This window comes from Notothenia rossii, assembly GCF_949606895.1.
Source record: "Notothenia rossii genome assembly, chromosome: 12".
Classification (NCBI taxonomy): domain Eukaryota; kingdom Metazoa; phylum Chordata; class Actinopteri; order Perciformes; family Nototheniidae; genus Notothenia; species Notothenia rossii.
Genome location: NC_136911.1, coordinates 7199160 through 7222247, shown reverse-complemented (window position 1 = coordinate 7222247; position 23088 = coordinate 7199160). Strand labels below are relative to the sequence as shown.

The window sequence follows — 23088 nt, the reverse complement described above, 5'->3', positions numbered from 1 at the left end:
GGTTGCCCATCACTGTGGCTTTAGCACAGGCGCCGTGAGAAATGTAGTCCTTTATAGTGCGTTGACTACAGACGTCACAATTAGGTGGTCTTTCTTATAAAATCAAAATACTGGCTCTAACAGTAACCAAACATTATGTGAAAAATAAAAACATTTTAGAAATGGTCTCCTTGTATTGCACATGGGGAATAAATGACTAACAGACCTTTGTCTTTTATGCCAAATAATGTCCATCTCTACCTCTCAAAAACAACATAGAACAGTTTGAATGTATAAGCATCCATTCATCCATTTTAGGGTTCTGTTGAGTGTTTCATTAGCAAACTCTTACAATTGACACACGACATTTACCCAACATGCGTGGGTGTGTCCTTCAGTGATTGGTGTACTCTCGACACATCTTGGAATGCTGCCAAGTCTACATGACCTATAAAGGGACAACTCAAACTGGTTTTTCTTAAACCGAACCATTCCACATCACCTGTACGCTGAAGAAGACCCTCTGTCAGTAAGTTGATGCACCTTATTGCCATTTCATGTTGTTGATTTTGTTGATAATGCTCGTAAAGGATACCAGGAGTTAACCAGGTTTAATTTAACTAACAGTTCTTGATTTACAGTCATTCCTTTTTCACCTGGTTTCCAAAGGCAATGATGCAATACCTGTGTGATTTAACTGAGTTCCATGCCTTTTCCCTTCTGATTAAGTAAATAACTGGATTTATATTTACTGATTAGTGACAAGGTTTTGGAACATAAATAATGGAGAAATGTCTGCACCTGTCTACGTAGAGAATTTTTAAAACTGGCAAGCCCTAAATTAAAACGCAAATTCAGAAGAGTATATTGCAAGGTGCTAACATTTTAAAACCTACAAATACTGAAGACCTGGCAAATCAAACAAAGAGGCCTAATACACAGATTTAACAAAAGGACAATATAAGTTAGGAAGATATTAAAAGTGCAATCATTTATAAAAATAACAAATACCACCTCTACTTGCTGTTGAAAAAAAGACAACCAATCACTACCAAGACTACCAATTAAACATTTGTTAAAGCTATTTATGTCTCAGCATAACGGGCTAAAAGGGTAAATGCAATTTATTCACATAGAGGTATGCTACAGTTTATAATGCAGTGATTTATGTTCTGCTCTGTATCAGACACAATGGCGACATCACCCCCATCCAAGATATCCAAGGCCAACACCACCTTCGCTCTGGACCTTTTCAAAAAGCTCAGTGATGCCGACAAGACCGCAAATATCTTCTACTCCCCCTTCAGCATCTCTTCAGCCCTGGCTATGGTGATGCTGGGGACCGGGGGCAACACATCCACACAGATGTCAGAGGTAGACACACACCTAAATACGCACATACACCGAAAAATAAAACGGTCCAGTTCTCATGGTACCACACCCATTTTAAGTGTATGAACAGGCATTTAATTGAAGGTGAGTTGATGATGGGGCTGGAATTTCGCAATCTTTTTATGCCATCGTGAGGTGTGGGTTTGGATATCAAGCTCTGTCACGTGCACAGGTTTTATTCGGGGGAAAAAACGATCTACTCTGATGTTTTTAACATTGATTGAAAGATGCCTTTTATTTAATTAAGAATGGTATGAGAGGTGAGAGAACGTTTTGGTCTGGATTTCTTGTGGGGCATGGCATGAGAAAGTGCCTGCACATGCAATTAATTATTTGTCTGCCAGCAGCAGTTAGAAAAAGGGCAGGGATATATTTCATCCTGCCTTGTTTGACAGGTAGAGGAATAATTTGTTAAATTAATTAGGATTATTTTCCATTCATACAACTCAAATAGACATTTAAAAAATAGTTAAAACGATAAAATATTCGTGAGTAAGCACGTTTATACCAATCACAAATAGGGTGTCATGTCAGTGGTGTAAGGTCACTTAGGCCAGGGGTTCTGTTAGAAATTAAAATCAATGTTTTAATGGGGAAATGTAGTTTAAACATGCCGTCAGTTTTAATGCTCTTTTATACTGAAAAACCAGAAATTCTTGTGTACAAGCAGTTAAGCTTTTAAGCTTTTATTCTGAAAATCCTTCATCTCCGGTTAGCATTTAGCATGTGGCTAATATACGATTTCCTGAAGAGGTGAATTTAGTAGCGAAATGATATGGAGTGGTGCAAACCGAAGCCTACTGATTTAACACTACAACTATAGATGTCGAGATACTACCATGCTGAATATTAAATGAAGGTACAGTTTATTTGAATACATTGTTTACAGACGAGAGTAGCATGTGACAACATCCGGAATGACCGGAAACCAAACGAGCCGAGAAGTATTGTTTAGAGTATTGATTACAGCGTTTAGAATGTGTTAAATGAAAAGTGATGAAAGAGAATATGAGGAGAAACGGTGTGTTAAGCATATATTGAATGTGAAAAGAACCTATCCTCTGTTTAAATGCAATAACGGACATTGGAGACGAGGCGAGCCGGCTGGCGGGGAGGAGCCAGCACACCATATATAAACCACCGGAGGAGAGATCCACGCTCTTGGCTTCCCTATCGAGGAGCGGATCACAGCTGTTTGTCTGACTGAACAATATTCTGTCTGTAACACTACCGCGCCTTTTTTAATTAAAGTACCCAATTGAACTTTCACAGAGACTCCATTTAGTCTCCTATTTTAAAGCTTCTCTCCTGGTCGGGAGAATAACGAACACAGTTAACAATCTGGTGAGTTCCCTGACGTGATCTCGCTGACCGAGGAGAGAAAACCAACCGGCTGTTTTCTGGAGACGCTTGCAGCCATTCGACACACAAGAGCTCAAATCAATCGGTAAGAAGATGCCTGTTATGACAAAGATTCTTCACTAGTTAAACTAGGCAAAGTTAGATTTGTGTGTTTGATGGCAGCCGGCTGATCCTGAAAATAGCTGTGCATTTTAATGTTAAAACAACCCAAATTCATAAAATAATCACTCTAAAACCACGAGGCGTTGTTTTGTCACAAGCAGGGTGAGTTCACACTTTCTTTTGTTCCATTAACCCTGCATGCTATTAACCACGTGTGGGTGTTGAATTTTAAATATATAGTGTGTGGACATTGTACTTCGGATAGGTGCCTTGCTGCTTTCACATGGGTGTCTCTTGTTACGTTAATAGTTATTTAGCCTATGACGTAAGGGTATATAGCCCATTTAACGACTTTTTGTTAAGATCTGGAGACATAGCGAATCGGTTAAGGGCCGAGAAAGTGAAAAGTAGCGGGGCATAGTAAATCAGCTAAGGGCTAAGACCGAAGTCAGTGAAGAAAGTCCTTTTCAAGAAAGGCTTGGTTAAGGTCTAGGCCTTTATCAGTGGTTAAAACTGTTCTGTTTAAAAAAAGATATTGCGGGTGGGTTACGGTAATCGGAGTTACAGCAGCAGTGCAGTAATAAGACGACGGTCTATTATCAGTGGCTGATAGGTCTCCATATTAGTCCCAGTTTGGCGTGTCCAAATAGCAACAGTTAACCATAGTCGACTATAAAGTCAAATATTACGTGAAGAGGTTTATAGCTATTGCGTAAGGGTTCCTAACTTTAAGTGATGATATCAATAAGATAAAGCCCATAGTCGACTATAAAGTCAAATATTACGTGAACAGGTTTATAGCTAGTGCGTAAGGGTTCCTAACTTTAAGTGATGATATCAATAAGATAAAGCCCATTTTTTCATAGTAAACTAGATAGAAATGTGGTTATTTTAAACTAAGTGTTGTTTTGGCTTGTATTTCAGGATTTATGATACCACACCAGTGGTTTACTTTGTTACTGTTCGTTTAAAGATCACCTAGCCATTGTTTAAACTCCCACCTGAGAGCCGCATGGACAAATCTCTTTGTCTACAGGTCAGAGTGCGAAATAATCGGGTGCCATCTTGTTTACACCCCACATGTGGAAAAACAAAGACAGGGCAATCGCCATTTCGTGAAATGCTAATTCAAAGCACTCCTTTCTTTGTTCTTATGCAGCTGGTTTCACTCCAATGAGGCATTTTCCTGACCTCCATCTTGTGAAGAACGAATAATACTTCTTGTCACAGTTGGAACTAGAAGGCTGAATCAATTTTTGGATATTAGAGGGAAGGATTGTTGTATTTCCAAAGATTTGAAGTATTGCTGCTGGCAAATGTGTTTTGGCGGTTTTTGAAATATTGCTTCTGGCAAATGTGTTTTGGCGGTTTTTGAAATATTGCTGCTGGCAAATGTGTTTTGGGGGTTTTTGAAATATTCTTCTTTGCAAATGTGTCTTGGCGGTTTTTGAAATATTCTTCTTTGCAAATGTGTTTTGGCGGTTATGTGTTGTGTTGTTTAACCATAGTGTAAATTCCTATTTTAAAGATATTTTTGAGGAAACTAAGTTTCTCCTTGTTAAAAACGAGTCAGTTTTGAAACAGCTATTCCCTAGTGGATTAAGCTGGAATTTAAAATAGCGCACTCTGGTGGTAGTACAGAATTATTACCCAAATAGCGGAAACACCATAACATTGTGAATTTGAACCAAATTCATATTTCAAAGTCAAAACTATACTGTACACTGTACAATTTTTATTTTTAACAATTAAAAATTTGTACAAATTTTTATTTTTTAAACAATTTAGAATTTGCAAAATTTTTATATTTTAATTTACTTTAATAATATAAAAAATTAAAAAAAAAAAAAAAAATTAAAAAAAAAAAAAACCTGATTTAAAGTTAAGATCGGATGACATAGGATATTAAAATCAGGAACAAAGGTGCTAGTCGGAGGATTAGTGCTTCAATCCTTGATAAACTTCATAATTTCATTCGAATAAGAAGAGAACATGTCACTTAAAGACACTAAGTTGAGACCAGACGCAGAACCATGCACAACTGCAGTTATTAAGGAAAGGGTAAAAATCAGATCAGATGCTACAACAGTTCCAATCTTAGATGGAAGACATGGACCCAATATAAGAAACTGTTGGAACAGTGGCAAACGAGAGGACTGCTTCCAGCAGATAATCAGCCTGAACCAACGAAAGCCCATAGAAAAGCAGTAATTGACCATGAAAATGGAGAATACCTGCGAGAACAACAAGCATGGATCAAAGCCGGACAACCCTCTTGGTATGGACCTGAAAACATTGCTATGAACAGAGCTGAAAAAAGAAAAGCTATGGTTGCAAGTCTGGTATTCCATCTGGAAGATGCCAGCCAAGGATTGACAAACAGCTTACATGTGGTAGAACTCAGCAGAAGAGAGGAAGAATCCAACAGAAGAATAGAAGAACTCGGCAGAATAATGGAAAAGGAACTCAACAGAAGAATGGAAGAGCAGCTCAACAGAGGAATGGAAGAGAGACGAAAGGCAGTTGAAGCCCATAATGACATTATTGCCGAAAGACAAAGGGAGGTGTCCGATAGGGTCGCTTGTCTCAAACCAGTGAAGAAGTCAACAAGAACCCAGCTGAACTAGAGAGTGACTGTTAACGGGAGAACAGTGACGGAGCGACGGAGACTGGCCCAACATTTTCCAGCCAGTACATAGATGGACCCCGTCAGAAGACCGGGGCTGTGTTTAAAGGGGAACTTCATTTATTGTTAGCCAGAAGTGCAGTTTTTAATCAAACAATTATGTGATTTATGGAGTCAGATTACATTTTTCTCATAAACACAATTTTATAATCGGTCTGAAGTGTCTGTTTTAAGGCGTGAGCTGCAGATTAAATAACATAACACTGATTGAGAGCTTAGATGAAGAAGTTGTAGGGTTTTTACAACAGTTTCAAGAATCAGTCTTTATTTATTCTTGAGTAACTTTACTGATTTATAGTGTTGTGCGTAAGGCAATATCTCATTTGAGTGAGGGGCACCAGCCCTTCATGCAGGTCACTCTCTGTGAGAATAGTTCATATTTTCCCTCCAGTTTGGAGAAATATTATTTTATCATGTTAGTTCAGCAGTGTCAACCAATCCTCTAATCCTAGAGTTATCGAGACGCATTAGCGAAACCAGAGGTATTGTTTTTCGCAGCAACGATGATGCATAATACCATTACAAAAGCCATTATTGAAACAAGTAAACTATTAGAAGTGCTAATTGCTGATTTTTTTTTTATAGTGAATATGCATTTATACCATCAGAAAACCATAAATCATACGATATTTTTGTACCCCTTGTGGGTACAAGGAGAAGTTATATTTCTTTAATGCAACGTTATGGGTTTTACATGTCCTGTTCAGAATAGGGTAATCATTGCAATATTAATTGAGCATTTTATGCTCAAAGGAGGGAGTGTCATGATTATACAGATATGTTGATTTCAGTGACGTTGTAGTTAATAAATAATAACATGTAGTCAACAAGAGGTATGCCGAAGCTCGGGCCTTCTCCAAGGAGGGAGTGGTCCAGTTTTAGATATTAGACAAATAGAAGTGGATGAATATGTCAGAACTCTGAGTAATATTATGCAAGTTTTGTCTACACAGCAGGCTAGGAAAACTACAGAGATACCAGACGAGACACCAGAAGAGACTCCTGTTCGGCCAGGTGATTGGGTGAGGGTGAAAGTTCACAAAAGACAGTGGGCTGATCCCCGGTGGACGGAAGCGTGAGAGGTTGTAACAAACTTCACACGCGCTCCGGTTGAAAGGTAAAGAAAAAGGAGCAAATTGACACCACCTCACACATTGTCACCCTTCACTGGCAACTTCCAGAACATTATTGGGAGTTAGGACTGATTTGGCAGAGCTGGAACAAAACAATAAATAGAAATAAGATAAAGATAGAAACAGCTCAAAAGACAAATTGTCTATAGATTTTTATAGATTGTACATTAATGTGAAAACCTATTTTTTTGTTTTACATCTGAAAAAGAGTCCAATTTTTTGTATGTTATTTTTGGACTCATTATTAAATTCTGTAACGGACACAACCAGGGATAAAATAGAGATGATGACGAGAACAAAGCCAAACCAATTGTGGGGTCCCCTAGGGATAAGAGTACACAGGCTACTAACCCAAAAGTACAGCTTTGTACGTACAAACTCTATGAACAAAATTTCCTAGCAGACAGTGGCGACATTGCAGATATGTCCAGTCACCAAAGTTACTTATGTTCTAAATAACAGTGAGATTTAAAGTGATGGAGAAAATATGGAGACGTTCCTTTATAGTGTGTGAAATATGTGGTGATTGAAGCATCTAGGTATTTAAATGTATGGAAGAAAGTGGTTTCCTGAAAGTTAATTGGAGTAAACATGTTACAGTGGGTGAAGGCAATGTTTAGGGATATGGTACAATTATTAGAAAACATTAACTGGGCTTAGATGACATTTAACATCAAAGAAAGATAGTATGGTTAGGAAAATAGAGTGGGAAAGATTGGATTTATTTTACCTCAGTGTGTTAGAATTAACTATAGATAATGCGTCCCGAGATCTCTCTCTCTCTATCTCTCCGCCTGTCAGAACGCTACGACCCCAACTTCCAAGCAGACAAAAGACCTCACCACGGAAGACTCCTCCTCCTCCATCGAACAGACAGAGAAGCAGAGCTGAACCAACAATGACAAGACTTTATCCTGAACCATCTCCACCTGAGGCATCCAGAACTACAGGTGACATAAAAAGGCACACTCTCATCGGTCCCCCACAGGACATGAAGTTCCAAGCTGAGCCACAAGATTTGGACACAAGAGCAGAGTGTGGGACATGAGAGCGGAATACGCCCTCCATGCAACAAAGTAGAGACTAAAGGAGGAGATGAAAAGCAAAGCAAATGGGACACTGAAAAGAGTTACAGCGGAAGGGTCCAAGCGCAGATGGACTGAGGAGAAGGTGGACGGAGGAGAGGAAAGAACGGAGGAGTTGGCATGGTCCGGCAGAATGTGAGGGGGTCGTGGCTTGACAACCAGAGGGGGAGAGAAGGAAAACGGGAGTGAGTGAGTTTACACATAAACACACTTATTCACCAACGAGAAATACGTAAAGAAAAAGATTTATTAGCCATGAATTAATCAATTGGTGAATTTATAAAGAAAAAAGAGGAAACTATTAAATAACCCTAAAAACACACTGAGGGTAGAACATATTATTCAATCTTTTCATCATATCAACAAATTATTCTTTAAGAGTTTTTTTATTCATGTGTGAATTTGGGGAAGATTTAATTTGTTACAGTATAGACCTACAGTTTAAAGGGATGGTTTTAGTAACCACTCTATAAAAGCAGACAAATCTTTATTTGTATGGAAAATGTTAAAGGTAGAGCTAGTACCAAGCCAAAGATAGTGTTCCAATCTAGAGTATTGATATCTCCATTGTAGCATGGTTATTACCTCAGGAGGGAAGATTAAGGTGGAAATAACAGTTGTTTTTCGTCCAAGATGTAGAGTTTTAAAATGACACTGGGCAAAGAGCGAAAGCAAAGTTTAATTAAAAAAAAAATAATAATGTAGTTGGGAGTAATACATGCGGGGCCTTGGATCACTCATTGTGATGGTGCATATTTGTTACAACAAACATCGTTTAGGGAGAAGGGGTCGCTCAACCCACCCTGCAGATGTTTTAAATCTTACTTGCAGCTTCAGAGGGAGCGCACGGCACCAGAGTATGAGTTTTAAAAGACAAGCGCCACCAGCTCCTAAAGGTCATCCATTCAATCAGTGATGACCTGACTTTTAGAGATGTTATTTAAAGGAGAAACATATCTGCCATAAGTGTAAATTCCTGAATTAAACTACAAACCATTAATGAAATGACTTCTATTTTTGAAATCCTTGTTAAAGGAGGGAGTAATTATCACATGCTCGGGCACCCAAGGTTCCACACACTGTTAAAGGGGTTAGCATAGCTATTTAAGTAGACAAGAATTGAAAATAAATTAGTATAATGAGTTATTGATATTCCACTGGTTCTCACACCAGTTCAGGGACTTTATCACTGCATTAGAACAGACCACCCAAAGGTAATGAGAAGGAACTTTTAAGTGATGAAACTCTACAACTGTTGTAACTGAGCAAAATCTTCTTCCAGAAATGACTGTCTAGAATGCCGTACCCCAGAGTAGAACGTACAACGGCCCCTTCTAGAGAACATATTACTTTCATACCTTAAATGGTATGAAAGGAGGGAGGGTAAATTTCTCATGAGGAGATAATTACAAATGCTAGCAGAACAAGACGACCCACCCCCGTATACAGATGTTGATGACAATGATGAGTTAGTTTAAATGATGGATGTTCGGAGATGAGATTGATCAATGAATGTCCAGCTGATGTGATTCTTTACATTATGAAATCATGTGAAGAAGTGAGCAAAATAAAATGCTAAAATGGAGTGAATCCATTTCAATTTATTTTATACTATTCCAAGATAGTGTATTTTTATTTTCAATTTATTTTATACTATACCAAGATGGTCTATTTTATTTGACTTTACTATTTTATTGCTATTCTAAAATGGTTTATTTCTTTTCACTTTGTAAAAACAAGTGCCTTAACACTGAGCGTGGTATGAGAACGGTTTCTGTGAAAGGAGGGAGGAAGAAATGTTCTGATACCAAGCCATTGCTGCTATTTTGAAGAATGATATTGAATGTAAACACTAGAAGTTATGCACAAGGGAAAACTTTTATGTTTGAACACAGACAAGAATTTATTTTGTATTTTTGTAAAGCCGGCTGTAAAACCATTCCATTTGATTGTATGTTTGTTAATATGAGATATGTAATATGCAAAGTTCAGATGAAGAACTCATTGATTTCAGTATTATACACACCTTTTAGGTGTGTAAGGAGGGACTGTTAGAAATTAAAATCAATGTTTTAATGGGGAAATGTAGTTTAAACATGCCGTCAGTTTTAATGCTCTTTTATACTGAAAAACCAGAAATTCTTGTGTACAAGCAGTTAAGCTTTTAAGCTTTTATTCTGAAAATCCTTCATCTCCGGTTAGCATTTAGCATGTGGCTAATATACGATTTCCTGAAGAGGTGAATTTAGTAGCGAAATGATATGGAGTGGTGCAAACCGAAGCCTACTGATTTAACACTACAACTATAGATGTCGAGATACTACCATGCTGAATATTAAATGAAGGTACAGTTTATTTGAATACATTGTTTACAGACGAGAGTAGCATGTGACAACATCCGGAATGACCGGAAACCAAACGAGCCGAGAAGTATTGTTTAGAGTATTGATTACAGCGTTTAGAATGTGTTAAATGAAAAGTGATGAAAGAGAATATGAGGAGAAACGGTGTGTTAAGCATATATTGAATGTGAAAAGAACCTATCCTCTGTTTAAATGCAATAACGGACATTGGAGACGAGGCGAGCCGGCTGGCGGGGAGGAGCCAGCACACCATATATAAACCACCGGAGGAGAGATCCACGCTCTTGGCTTCCCTATCGAGGAGCGGATCACAGCTGTTTGTCTGACTGAACAATATTCTGTCTGTAACACTACCGCGCCTTTTTTAATTAAAGTACCCAATTGAACTTTCACAGAGACTCCATTTAGTCTCCTATTTTAAAGCTTCTCTCCTGGTCGGGAGAATAACGAACACAGTTAACAGTTCCCAAAGTGGGGGTCGCGAGATGATTACAAAATAAAAATGGGAAATAAAAAAATTTAAAAAATGGATAAATATTTTTTATAATATTTTTTTTTAATTATTATTAATAATAACGTTTGCATAGACTTTTTTTTCTTTGACAATCCACCAGCGCAGTGTTTCTCAAACTTTTTCTTCTTTTTTTTCTGAAATTAATTCACTAGCACCAGAGAGTGCTTCTACAAGCTGTGTCTTTGTTTACCTGTGCATCAAACTGTATTGCCACTCTGACAAAATGTAACTTAACAGTGATCCAACTCATGACATACATTTCGAATGTGCTCCCCCCCCCCCAGGTCCTGGGTTTTACTGAGAAAGGGCAACCAGAGCAGACAGGAGCAGAGACAATGCAGTCGCAGATGCAGTCGCAGATGCAGATGCAGATGCATCAGTCCAGAATTCTGCCGGAGTGTGTGCGCAAGGTTGGAACAAAGCCAAATTAAAGGCATTAATAACGATAAGGGTAAATGAGGCAGAACTTTATTCTATTGGTGTTACGTTTGGTCTGTTGATTCAATTTTTCAGATTCTTTCAAAAGGTGCTGTAGGTATAATAAGGAAAAGTTAAACTTCCGAAATCTCCCGGATTCTGGAGATTTTGCCCAATGTCATTCTAATTACATTAAATGTTTATAACAATGACTCAAATATTTGGCTTTTAGGACAGCATTCCATGCTAAAGAAGGCCATAAAGTAGCATTATGCCAAATAAAAAAAAGACTGAAACATACTTGTAGATTTTGGCCTAGAGCACAGATTCATGTTCAATTAATCCCTTTTAAAAAGGTGCTTAAAGCTTTAATATTCTCCTATGGTAATGGATGCCTCAGTATTCCACTGTATGTAGGGTAGGCTAATTGACTGTAGCATTGATAACCAGGTCTAACAATGATTCTGGTGTTTATTCTCATTATTTAACAGCCAAGCTGATCACAAGGCCGATGATCCATACAAGATTATGATACATAATACAAGGTTTTCTTTTATCGGTCTCTGTGTCAGTGTTGTTTTTGTGACATGTTAATCCTATCTGGCTGTTTGCAGTTCCTGCCACCTCAGAATGATGAAGAGGATGTCCACGCAAGCTTCTCCGAACTAATGAGTAAGCTCATCAAGGACGACGCTCCGTATGCCCTCAGCCTCGCCAACAGGCTTTACGGAGAGCAGTCCTACCAGTTTGTTGAGGTGTGTTTGTGCTTTTTGCTCTGTATTCATTTGTTATTGGTCAGAAAGAAAATCTCAATGTGCAGCCTAATTTCCATCAACCTGGATCGTTGCCGTATAATTAGAGTCACCAGTGTTATTATATTTTTCGATTAACACTGTTGAGAAATCTGGCATACAGTGAAAGTACTTCCTGCAAATATTTCATGATCAGTTCCACTTATCTTGGTTTTATCTCCAAATACAGTATTAACAAAAAACCATGGTATATTAAATTAGAAATCATTCAAATTATATAGTATCTCTTAAAGTGTTTCTTCTTTGTGCAATGGTTACATGCAAGTTAACAGTTGTGATGCGAGCATTTAAACATGCGGTTTATCATTCCAGCGTTTCTTATCAGAAACCAAAAAGCACTACGGCGCTGATCTGGAGTCTGTGGACTTCAAAGCCAGCGCAGAAGTAGCCAGGCTCAACATCAACACATGGGTGGAGGATCAGACTCAAGGTAGAGCTCATAGTAGCCTACATTTGAGCGCGTCAGTAGATAAGAAATTATAGCTTTGGGTGATAACAGAGGTCGTCTGTCTTAATGTCTTTTTGTTCTTTTGTTCACCAGGTAAAATTAAGGATCTGCTTGCCGAGGGTGGGGTGGATAGCCTGACCAGGTTGGTGCTGGTCAACGCCATCTACTTCAAAGGGAAATGGGAGACACAGTTCAAGGAGTATTCTACTGTTGATGCTCCGTTTAAAATGAACAAGGTAACACTGACCGTTACAAAGCTATGGATACAGCTTCAAAGTGATGTTTCTAATTAAAGCTTGTTGCAACCCAGCTCGCTAGGAAGCAACATAAACCAGATATTCTTGATCAACTCTGAAGTTATTTATTCATTGTACTCCGATCAAATTAATACAAACAAGAGCTGTAATTATTTAATAGGGAACAAACAGCAAACAACAAAAGGGAGAGTAATGGCTTTAATTTGCCTTTTTCATAAATATATTTTCCAATGATAAAATATAAATTATTCCGAAATCAGCTATTCTTCAAGAATATTTGTACTTATAGTGCCCTAATTTGATGCTAATAATTTTGTACAACTTTTACTTATTTATTTCTCCACTGCTGTATTCCTACTTATACCTGTTCACAAAATCGGAGTACTTTTTCCATCACTCTTGATCCCAAATTCCCAGGGTGAGGGAAACAATTTAGCATAAAATGTTTGATAAAAAAAATGTGAAGAAATGAGCCGTTCTGCTATGTCTTTGATGAATTAAACATGATAACTCAACAGGAAAAGTGCTATGTGTTTGCTGCTTTCTTTAGAATGACACTAAATCGGTGAAGATGATGGGACAGACCAGTCAATTTGGTCTCTCCTCAATTCGCGAGGCCAACTGCCAGGTAATATCCATTTATTTGTCGAACATTATTGGTTTTGTAATGCCTTTTTGCCTGCGATGCAATATGATTTGAGTCATTTCCAAACAGATTTCAACTAAAATATAGATTTACCATATTCCAAATGTATGTATAGTATAGACTTTCCATACTTTTAACAGTTTGTTGATCAGATTACATTGAAATGAAAATTGGAATGTGTCTGCACAGATCCTGGAAATGCCTTATAAAGGGAAAGACCTCAGCATGCTCATCTTCCTGCCCAATGAGATCGAGGACGAGACAACGGGCCTTGAGAAGGTAGAACCAGTCTATGGGTAGAACACAGACACATACCGTAAACAAATGCACAAACTGGCACACTAATAAAGAATATTTTCTCCACACTAGCTGGAGAAGGAGCTGACGTATGAGAAATTTGTGGAGTGGACTCACCCAGACATGATGGGTAAAACTAAGGTGAACGTGAGTCTGCCTCGATTCAAGATGGAGGAGTCGTATAGCTTGAAAGACATCCTGATCAGCATGGGCATGATGGACGCTTTTGATGTCGCGATGAGTGACTATTCTGGTAAGAAATATAACATAACTGCATCATTATAGCAAGAGTTGAACTGAACAAACACCAAAAGGTTACATTTGAAATACAAACAAGCCTGAAGACATACATACATTCTTCAAAACACGTGTATTACTTATCAAGCTTGCATCATAAATAACTTTTCCTCTGCTGACAGGCATGTCCAAGGCAAACGACCTGGTCCTGTCATCAGTCGTCCACAAGGCTTTTGTGGATGTCAACGAGGAGGGAACTGAGGCTGCTGCTGCCACTGCTGGAGGCATTTCAGTAACCTCAATGCCGCCTGAGTTCCACGCAGATCACCCCTTCCTCTTCTTCATCCGACACAACCCCTCCATGAGCATTCTCTTTGCCGGCCGATACAGCTCCCCTGAGTGAGTGCTGCTGTATGTCCTGCAGGCAGATCAAGAGAAATGCCCCCCCCCCACGGGTACAACCAGGGAACTGGCCTTCGCCCCTTCTACAGAGACATCTAGGTCATGTGTCTCTTTGTGGTCATATTCTTTTTTCTGGTTCTTTAGGGTAACTCTTATAAGCTTCTCTTTTTGTTTCTATTTGTTAATATCTTTTTGTCTATTTTAGACATTTTGCTTTCCTTGGTGGTCGTAATTAGTCCGGTTTAAGTGTTTTTTGTCTCTTTGTGGGTGTTTTTTGTCTCGTTTCAGGCATTTTACATCTCAATGTGACTTTCCAACAAGAAATGTTTGCAGTAAAAAATAGGCCTTTTAAAAAAGAGGCTCTGACTTTATATCAATCGTAGCTACTGTATAGGAGGCTAATAGCCAGGTACCCTTCGAATGGAAATGATAGTGCTAGATTAAAAAAAAGAAAAACCATACATTGAAAATAGGGCGTCAGTTACATCTTATTAATTATTATTTTCTGTTTGCCATCCTGCCCACATTCTCTTTCTCTGAGATCCACATCCCATGCACTGCACCCTCACATTCCATTTATTGTCTGATCCATTTATCTGTATCTTAAAAGAAAGGTGTTTCAATGATTTCACACATTCTTAATCTGAAATGTGATTCTCTTCATATATAAACCAATATGTACATTCTGTATATGAATAATTTTGTACTGTAATCGAGTGTGAAATAAAAGTTTCCTTCGTCTCTATGCAATCTGAATGTCTTTCAAATTACGACATTTTCAAAATGTGTCAATTGTGTTGTATGAATTATTCTCATTTTTTGTTTAATCTTATGAATCCTTGTTTTACAATACAGCAAAGTGAGGGCTGGGTCACTGTAGCTCAATCGGTGAAACAAATAAAGACAGAAAATAACAGAATAATGCATTTAAAATGGGTTCAAACTAATGCAAATGTTTATAAAAAGGTGTGTAATTGCATACTGTTTTTTGTTGTAGGCCTTGGCTGACTCAATGTACCGATTTTTGAAGTAGCCTTAAAACATTTTGAGATCTCTTTGTTTGCAGTCAAATATGGCAATTTTTAAAAAACATTGGTAATCTTAATCCCACTCTATCCAATGCTATCATGATCAAGAAATCCTGACATGAGCTCCATCTGGTGGAACACTGTAATTATTCAACTTTTATCACTTAAATTAAAATCAAATGTATCATATGCAGGCCCTAGAGCTAACAGAATGTATTGGAAATTGAATACACACTCCAAATATAGTTGAATGAAACACAGAATTACATTATGTGTGTATTTTCTCTCAATCTGGTTGAATCATATCAGTTGTAATGTTAAATACTATCTCAGTCCAAATTATTAAACCACTGTTGCTGAAGGTTTTGTTTCTTTCCCCAGTGATATTTGTTTATTTTAACTTTTTCGTTTTGGGTAATTTCGACAGTGACAAAAATAATAATTATTACAGTCATAATAACCGTTTGCCAGTGGTGTAAAGTAACTAAGTATTTAGTCAAGTACTGTATTTAATTACAATTTCGAGGTACTTTAACTTTACTTAAGTATTTCAATTTGTTGCTACGTTGTACTACATTTCAGAGGTAAATCGTGTACTTTTACTCCACTACATTCATTTAATATCTTTAGTTACGTTACAGATGTAGATTAATGATGTGACATATAATCAACACTTAAATCGGAGTATATCCAGAAGCTACCCTGCAGTATACAAATTCATTCAAACTAGCTGCACCTTTACCTTTGATAACACTTTAAATACATTAATCATTATAATCAAAACATAGAATAGGCTACATATGATTCTGAATGGGCCAATCTGCACAATGAGTACTTTTACTTTTGGTATTTATACCATGTCTAATATTTAGATGCTAATACTTGTGTACTTTTACTTGAGTAACATTTTCATTGCCAATACTTGTGTACTTTTACTTGAGTAACATTTTCATTGCAGGACTTTTTCTTGTACAAAAAGTATTCATAAACTCCGGTACTTCAACTTTTAATTAAGAGATCTGAGTACTTTCCCACCTCTGCCGTTTTCTGTGAGCTAAGGAAAAAAAGCGAATGAAAGCTCGTTTTGTCCTTTCGGCCTCCGTACAATGACATATGAGAATGCGGAAGCTCATCTGACAGGAAGGATTTCGGGGCGTGTCAGCTAACCTGTAAATAATAAAAACTGAAGCTTCAAACACGAGACTTCCTGTAACGGAAAGACTCCTGAACACTCGAAGTCCATCAGAAAAGTGTCTGTCAGTAAGTTGAAATGAATTTCGTTTAGTTTGTGACGGGGCGAATTTATTTATTTGGTTTGCGTAAGTTGATCCAGGCTAAACAAACATTGATTCTTAACAGTGTTACTTACCAGGCAGGTTAAACAGGACAGGTGTTACTGATTGCAGGTGAAAGACATATGGCGTTATGAATAGATTGAAGTGCTGCTGTGTAATCTAATTATAATGTTAAAGAAAGTGTCTTAATGTAGCATTATAAATAGTTTTTGTTGCCTGTTCCTGCAATTGTAATCATTATGTAGAAGTAGTGTAAATGTTGTGATTATGTAATATTTTTTAAATATATTTTTCTATCCATTTGTGAATGTGCATACATAGGATGAGGTTATTTTACAAGAAAAGCTATCAATGATCATTCCCAATCCTCCACTTTCCCAATTGTTAAAATTAGCCCAGATCACGGTAAATCAACCAATTGTTTTAAAAGATATATTGAATTAATCCTGCTTAGTCTCTCAAATCCTTTCTGAACTAAAGACTGCATCTAACCGGTTTTCATTTAATTGTCTTTAGGTCTATCATATTAACACACTTTCCTTTGTTCTTTCTTCCATCAGACACCATGGCATCACCAACCCCTCTATCCAAGGCCAACACCACCTTCGCTCTGGCTTTGCTCAAACAGCTAGGCGATAACGACAATGCCACGAATGTCTTCTACTCCCCCTTCAGCATCTCCTCAGCCCTGGCTATGGTGATGCTGGGGACCAGGGGCAACACATTCACACAGATTTCAGAGGTACAGTAAACATAAAGACACACAGCCAAAATAAATGGTTTCTGAAAATTAAGAGGTCGGTGCACCTCGTTTGGTGTCATTTTGTAAAGTAACATCTGCTGTAATTGCATCTGATTAAACCACCACAAACTGTGTCTTTTAAGTGATCTTACAGTTAGCCCAGCATTTTTTGAAACTAAAAAAGATAAGGAGGGGAGGGGGGAGAAATTGATAGGAATGAAGGGCAGGGTGTCGGCTGTCAGTCTCTATGAATCACAAGTTTTTTCTTACAGTGTCAGCAGGAATGACAAAAAAACTATTCTGTTCAGACTGACTAGGTTTCATGAGGGGTGGCTCTTTGTTGTGTTGCCATAGCTACGTGAAAGGTAACATGGAAGTGTACATTAAGGGCAATAAAGATATAGGTTAAGTTATCTGTACACCTTATCGTTTACTGACTAATCCTCAAAGGGAGTTGCTCAATAAATGCCGGCTGAAAGAATATTTGCGTTCCTTTTTATATAAAAAAATGTATTCACAAAAAATCTAAAATGACTTTCACTCTTAATATACTACCATTTTCAATGTAGATACATCCAATAAAGAAGGAATTCCTACTAGGTTATTAAAAAGTATGGGACCCAAAAGCATTGTCAAAGCTTAGTGCAACGGTTTTCAGAAATATACTTTGTTTCATGGAAAAAGGACTGATGTATACCTTTACACCGTGAAAGAAAGAAAGCCTTCACACAGTGGCATTCTGTAGGCGACACAGCAGAAGCTCAACGTTTAGAATGAATTATGTGAAACAAAAACCTTTCGAAAGAATTGCCAAATCAAAGCCACACCTAGAGGACTCTGGGTTGGTGGAATCATGGGTATGCGGGGAAAGGCAGGGCTTCAAAATAAAGCCTACATGTTTCTTCTGGTAAGAGTGTGTGTGCATGCATGACTGCTCAATGACAGAGTGGGTGTGTGTTTCTGCATGAATCAAGAGGTACAGAGGTGAGAGTAACATGTGACTGCTGCAAGACGTTCTTCCTGGCAGCCAGTTACAACATAAACAAGTTGTGTAAACCATATCTTAGGAACTTAGTCATTAGTTAGCAGGGATTTGTTTTGCAATAACTGCTGATGGTTGCTTGGAAAACAAATGTGTGGACCAGCAATGACACTGCCCAATTTGTCATTCATCTTCTTGACAACCGTTATTATTTCAAACCAACTCAAAAGTAAAAAACATATAAAATGGAAACCAGTATAATGTACTTTTGAATAATTAAGACTTTTACAGTTATTTAAATAAGGTTGTCTTTATATATTTCTAGAAGTGCAGTATCACTTGTGCTTTACGACTCTTGTTAAATGTATGTAATCCAGTGGTTCCCAAACCAGTGATTTTGTCGGACACATCCCCACAGCCGTCCGTGGGGCGATTCTCCTTCCACAAACGTTCAGGGTGTAATGAGTTCACCCCGACAATATTGTTGGGTGTGGTTACCCTTTACGACCTCTACTCATCAATACATGGAGATAGAAGACAAAAAGATGCCAATGCAATTACATTTACCTATTTTCAAGTCATAATAATTCAGGAACTGTACATAGGTCAATAGTTTGAAGATGGTGTCTGGACTGTGTAAAACCTGTATATTCTGATGTATTATATAACTACAATCATCTCTCGATTTCTTTATGCTTAAGAGGGGTTTATCTCAGTTGCTCAAAAAAAAATCCTCACTTCTGTTTTAGCAATTTTTTTAACTTGGCATCTTTCATCCAGCTTCCCGTTGGAGGGGTAATGAACTTTCCTAGCTTTGCTGAATACTACTCAGCCCACACATCACTGCTAGGCACATATACAAATGTTGTTTTCCAGACCAAAGCACACAGTGCCTAACTCAACAGTGAACACTACCACCCATAGGTGCTCTGCTTTACTGAGCCAGATAAGTCGCGGCATTGTGGAGGAGAGCAGATGCAAATGGAGCAGCAGCAGAAAGTCAACACCATGCTGCCACCATATCTGCGGAAGATGGTAACAAAGACAAGAGTAAAGGAATGAAGAACTAACGTTTTAAGGGCATTTTACTTCCGGTCTGGTGTCATATGGTGTAGGGGAAGAGCGGGTGGCTCAAGGTGATACTTTTTACTCTTCTTTGCTGCAATGTGCTGCCGTATCCCACTGAATTTAGAAAAACAAGAACAATACAAAACAGACGCTTCAGTTGTCTTGTTTACTGAAGGTTGGTGTTCCAACAGCTCAACACTCCAAAGTGTTACATAATACTCAGGAATGTCGTCATGTTTTTTATCTCCTACAGCCAGCTGCTGAAAACCAACACGAGACACAAATTCTTTAGAAGAGTACAAACAAATAAAAAAGATAATTTTGTATACATGCCTTATTCTAGTGTAATACTCAGAACACTCCTGTATGTGGGAAACACCAAATGTCAAAATTAATTATACGGAATTTGTATGCACACCAACACATCCTGAATTCAGTCGACTAAAGGGTTTGGACAGTTTTCTCTGCATGTAACAATGTAAATAACAAAATGGTGGAGGGATCTCTTTATGTGAATGTGTCTGGAAAGGCTCGTCAAAGCTTGGGCTGGGGTTTCAATGCTTTTTAGAGTCAGTGTTTAAGGTGTGTTTTTTTTTTTTTTCCATGTCAATTCTTTAATTTAATTTTAACCTTGTTATATTTTTAACCTCTGTAAATGATTAAGTTGTTCTCATAGATATATGTATACACAATATATACAATAAAGGGTCTGTCAGGTGAGTGACTGCATACTCTAGTAACCAACAATCATTTAACACAATGTATGAAAATGAGTAGAACAAAGCAACAAATCTGCAATTTGCCTGGAAAACTTGCTTTATTTTCTCTCTTATCTCATCAATTAATAGGCAAAATAACTAGTCTTATACCGTGTATAATAGACTGATCCGTCACATGCTTAGTGCATCTCTGTAATACTTGTCTACTTTCTCCACAGTGCCTGAAAACCAAGGGCTTGGAGGATGAGGTCCATACGCGCTTCGCCGAACTGCTGTCAGAGCTGAACAGGGAAAACGCTCCGTTTGCCCTCAGTGTCGCCAACAGGCTGTACGGGGAGCAGTCCTACCAGTTTGTAGAGGTGAGTGTGTTTCGGCATGTGTGTGTGCCCATCTTCATGAATAGGTGTGGTTCTGTTTACAAATGATTTGGCTGGAGAAAATGAGGCCCACATAGGAATCTGTGAGCTTTGTAAGAAAGAATGATGAGGGAGTAGCCAGTATATGAGAAAGTAAAACAGTGATTGTGATATGTTCCATTTGCTTAAGTTAAGAAAATAGATTTTTGTTCCGGTGAGCAGAATTACTAAATTTGATGGTGTTGATTCTAGGATTTCTTAGGGAAAACCAAGAAGCACTACAGTGCAGAGCTGGAGCCTACGGACTTTGTGAACAGCTCAGAAGTGGCGAGAGGCAACATCAACAACTGGGTGGAGCAGATGACACAAGGTGCATCACACACACTGAAACATGTCACCTGGGCTTGCCATTTTTCAAAGCTGCACACATTCTTTAAGTAGTCTAACATTGCTTTATAAATGTGTTGATTTTGATTACCAGGTAAAATTAAGGATCTGTTGGCCAAGGGAGTGTTGGACAGCATGACCAGGATGGTGCTGGTCAATGCCATCTACTTCAAAGGCAACTGGGACAAACAGTTTGAGGAGAGCAAAACTTTGGATTCTCAGTTTAGACTCAACAAGGTAACACTGCTTTAAGCAAATAGTCGATTGAAAGTCAGCAAATGAGTTTTTTTTAAATGTAATTGTATTTAATAATTATTTTATTTTAATTGATATTTGTTTTTTCAGAATGGCACCAAACCAGTGAAGATGATGAACATGAAATCAAAGTTCCCTTTCACCTACATCTCTGAAGCCAGCTGCCAGGTGATTCACAATTTAGTCAAAGGAGAATTTATTGGGTTTTTAGTAACAATCTATTTGATTATAACTGTGACTAACTCGCAGACAATGGTTGTATTTATTCCTAGTAATCTACCGAAAAAAACAATAGTTGTCAGACCAGTATAGACTACTATAATGTTTGAAACCTTTTGTTTGACAGGTCCTTGAGATGCCTTACAAAGGAAAGGAGCTCAGCATGCTCATCTTTTTGCCCAAAGATATAGAGGACAGTACAACAGGTCTGGAGAAGGTAGGACATGCACTTGCACACATTAAGGAACCCAAATAATACAGACAAAAACTAATTATTGATTGTGTGTCCACCTACAGCTGGAGAAACAGCTGACCTATGAGAACTTTACCGAGTGGACTCGTCCAGAGATGATGGATAATGTTGAGGTCATGGTAGGGCTGCCTCGTTTTAAGATGGAGGAGTTGTATGATCTGAAAAATGTCCTGGTCAGCATGGGCATGGCAGATGCCTTCAACATGGCAATGAGTGACTTCTCAGGTAAGACATGGTCCCTGGATAATATTAGAATAACACTTGTGAATAAAAAAAGACCTGATCTTGCTCCTCTCACACACTCACATTATATCCATCATATGGGACCAGACATATTTGTTTGATATATTTTGTCTCATTCTGGTCTGTGACAGGCATGGCCCCTGGAAACGACCTGGTTCTGTCAAAAGTTGTCCACAAGGCTTTTGTGGAGGTCAACGAGGAGGGAACTGAGGCTGCTGCTGCCACTGCTGCGATCATGATGCTGCGATGTGCCCCGATGCGACCAGAAAGCTTCGTTGCAGACCACCCCTTCCTCTTCTTCATCCGACATAACCCTTCCATGAGCGTCCTCTTTGCTGGTAGATACTGCTCCCCTGAGTGAGCTCTACATCGTTAAGAGCAGTGGTTCTCAACTAAAGGGGGTTTACAATGCATTGCAACAGTATCACATTTATTTTATATTACTAGAAGATGATTGAGAATCACTTCGAGAGTTTCCTATAGCTATTCACAATCAAGTTTCCCTCCTGTGTTTTCATAATGTAGAACGATGAGTGGTTTTGGATTTTTTTTAACTGTTGCTTCTGGTCTCCGTCATTCCTTATATGAGTGCATGAAATATTCTGTGTTAATCCTGATTATTAGGTTTGTACATAGTTTGTGTTTTGAACCTAATATCTTCAGCCTTAAAACCTAAAGTCTGTAATGAAAGTATGGCCCTTTTTGCTGCAGCCTTAAACCTTACCCTATTTAATCTATACCAATCACGTCTAAAGTCTATATCATCTAAAACACCCTTTGCAAGAATTGCCTTTATCACAATTTCCATGTTGGTTTAACTGCCAGGCCTGAACTATCGGTTTTAACATGTAATTCTGCAAGATTCTTGGCACTTTATCTACAGAAAATACACTTTCAGCATTTTATATGTTCAGTTAACCAAAGAAAGAATGGGATTACAGCATGTTTTCAGATAGCTACGTATGCAAATTCTAAATATATTCTATAAAAAGCAAAAGCTTACATGAGGGTTTAAACTGGTGTCGAATCCATGTCCTTTTTATGTATACTTGTGTTTTACAAATGAAATAAAAAAGTGTGCCGTTTCCAAATCTTGGTTGTCAGACATTTTTTCTCAGACTTGAAACAGTCATGTGTGATGAAAACCTGTATTGACCTGTCCTTGTACAAGTACTAATACTACACTACACTGTTAATGTTTAACCCAAACTGACTGTAGTATAATGCTTTCTGTATGAGGCAGTACTACTTTTGGAATCCTATTTCTACAGGCTGTCTTTGTCATAAAAAGTACAACAGTAACAGGTTTTCTTAAAAGATAACATTTTCAAGTAGATAAAATTAGTGTCTTGTCTGACCGGTTTAAAAAATATATTTTGCATGTAGAAACAGGAGGAAAGGTTTGCTAT

The 23088-nt window shown here is 38.0% G+C and overlaps 1 protein-coding gene across 1 annotated transcript; it reads left to right on the top strand.

Moving 5' to 3' along the window:
• Positions 1-389: 389 nt before the first annotated feature.
• LOC307026437 (uncharacterized protein) lies at positions 390-22040 on the top strand (the record flags this gene model as incomplete). The annotated part of the gene is made up of 19 exons (XM_079661824.1): positions 390-508; positions 1166-1353; positions 10901-11026; positions 11648-11788; positions 12158-12275; positions 12387-12529; positions 13101-13178; positions 13386-13475; positions 13566-13746; positions 13913-14131; positions 17016-17197; positions 19104-19214; positions 20185-20325; positions 20575-20692; positions 20804-20946; positions 21055-21132; positions 21311-21400; positions 21481-21661; positions 21811-22040. The coding sequence occupies exons 2-19, from the start codon at positions 1171-1173 to the stop codon at positions 22038-22040; spliced, it is 2553 nt and encodes an 850-aa protein (XP_079517950.1). The 5' UTR covers positions 390-508; positions 1166-1170.
• Between the last annotated feature and the right edge of the window lie 1048 nt (positions 22041-23088).